Raw genomic sequence first — 2,304 nt, forward strand, 5'->3', positions numbered from 1 at the left:
TGGGCCCAAGGGGAAAGGTGCAAAGAGATTAAATGCGATTTGAATGGACAACGTGGTAGGGGAAGGGTGTAGCACAATAAGCACTTGGTTCCGCAACAGGTTGGTCTTGGTGCCTGTGTCTGCTTCTTCCACAGCCTGAGTGACTCATAAGTTTCCAACTCCTTGATTATCAGTGACTACTGGTCTACCTCTATGGGAAAGGCATTTCAGAGTTCATGGGATGAGACTACTCCAGGGCTTGTCATTCTGTCCAGCCCCCAACATTCCTCTCCATGTTGTTGTTATTATTTAGTCGCTAAGTTGTGTCTGACTCTTTGTGACCCCATGGACTGTAGCCCACTGGGCTCCTCTGTCCATGGGATTTCCCAGGCAAGAATACTGGAGTGGGTTACCATTTCCATCTCTAGGGGATCTTCCCGGACCAGGGATTGAACCTGCATCTCCTGCATTGGCAGGTGAGTTCTTTACCTGGGAGCCACTAGGGAAGCCCATTCCTCCCCTTTGCCTTTTTCTAATCAAACATCAGTATGTGAAGCTAGATGCTGGAAATCAGGAGAAAAAATCCACAGGTCAAGAACAGGTATCTCTTCCTTGACAGGTTGGTATAAATATGAAGTTAGAGCAAGGCAGGCCCTACTGACTTGTTCAATTCCTAGCTCTCCACTGAGATCACAACCATCGGTTGTGTCCGACTCTTTGCGACCCTAAGGACTGTAGCCCACCAGGTTCCTCTGTCCATGGGATTCTCCAGGCAAGAACACTGGAGTGGGTTGCCAGGCCCTCCTCCAGAGAATCTTCCTGATCCAGGAATCAAACCAGTGTCTCTTACATCTTCTGCATTAGCAGGCAGATTTTTTACCACTAGCACCTCCTGGGAAGCCCCATAAATAAGAAGTTAGAGCAGGGCAGGCTCTACTGGCTTGTCCAATTCCTAGCTCTCCACTGAGCAAGGAGACCACACACCATCATTTTAAACTACTCTTGGGATCACCTGCTCCTGTTCTACTAGAGAACTTTTAAGGAGCCTAGGACGGTGGAGAGATAGAGGAACTCACCAGAAGGTCCTTGGAGGCCAGGGGGTCCTTGAGGACCAGGAGGACCTGGAGGGCCAGGTGGTCCCATAACAGTTGTCCTGGAATCCCAGGAATCCCTGGAATCCCTGGGGTCCTTGGGGTCCTGGAGGTCCTGGAGGTCCTGGGGGGCCATTGGGTCCAGGAGGCCCTGCCTTCTTTCCTGAAAGATGAGATTCAGTATCACATTTATAATTATTGACTGAGTATACTGTCAGGAGTTCCACAGCTTTCTCATGACACAAAGTTGGCCCTCTGGGAGTTCCTGCTCTTAAAGAGGTGGATACTTTTATCACACATCTCTCTCTCTCTCACACACACACACACACACTTTGTGTTTCATGAATCAGCATTTACAGGCTGGGTTTGAAGAAATAATGACCCTCAAGGAACTTGGTCTTGTGTGGAAACAGACACAGCCACAGGACAGTAGAAGTGTTGCATTAATTGTAGGGACAAAATGCTGGAGAGGTCAGGGAAGGCTTCAGAAAGGGGGTTGCAGTTTGGCTAAGTCCAAAGGATCAGAATCACCAAGTGGGTAGACCTTAAAAAGTGGGCCACTTTTTGGAATTGAGAACTGGGCTATTGTTGCAGAGCATGGCTCTCATGTTTACTATCCAGGTTGGTGGACTTGATGTGGATGAGGTGAGCAAGCTAGGAGGCCAGCTTGACCTTAGGAAGGCTATCAGTTCCAGGAAGGCTTCCTGTAGGAGTCAGGATGTACAGGGACTTGAGCTTGGGATGGAGGCTGGAAAGTAGAATTGGAAGGAGTCTGGGAAGATGAGAGGTGGTGGGGGGAGGGAGGAGAGAAGGAGAGAGAGAAGGCTCAAGTAACATAAGGAAAGAAGGGGTGGTGGAGACCAGAGGGAGCTGAGCTGTGGAGGAAGCAGCAGGCAGGTTTTGCTTTCTCAGCTGACCTCTCTAAACCCTATTTTTAAAGAGCTCTGGGAAAGGAAATTTTGCAGAATCCCTTGGTAACATGTTCCAATGTTTATCACCCCCTCACTGTTAGGAAGTTCTTCTGTATATTGAACTGAAATTCCTCCTGTGGAAGTTTAAGCTCTTATTCTATTGTTTGTATAGATAGAAAAGAATAGTTGCCATCATCCACACAACAACCCTAATGTGCTCAAGGACACTGTCACCGATCAACTTCTATTTTTATAGGCTAAATAATCTAGCTTCCCAGAGTTTTCTTTCCTCAGAAGCCCTATTCTTGAATGAATTATTAATC

At 47.7% G+C, this 2,304-nt stretch overlaps 1 protein-coding gene across 1 annotated transcript in view; it reads right to left on the reverse strand.

The window, feature by feature from the left end:
• EDA (ectodysplasin A) overlaps positions 1-2,304 on the reverse strand; it is a gene marked incomplete at its 5' end in the record, with an annotated part of 12,991 nt that overhangs the window by 6,879 nt on the left and 3,808 nt on the right. The window contains 3 exon segments of the mRNA XM_010847844.1: positions 1,056-1,130; positions 1,133-1,165; positions 1,168-1,233. Of these exon segments, the coding sequence (XP_010846146.1) occupies positions 1,056-1,130; positions 1,133-1,165; positions 1,168-1,233 (174 nt within the window).

The sequence above is a fragment of the Bison bison genome, unplaced genomic scaffold, assembly GCF_000754665.1.
Source record: "Bison bison bison isolate TAMUID 2011002044 unplaced genomic scaffold, Bison_UMD1.0 scf7180017849817, whole genome shotgun sequence".
Classification (NCBI taxonomy): domain Eukaryota; kingdom Metazoa; phylum Chordata; class Mammalia; order Artiodactyla; family Bovidae; genus Bison; species Bison bison.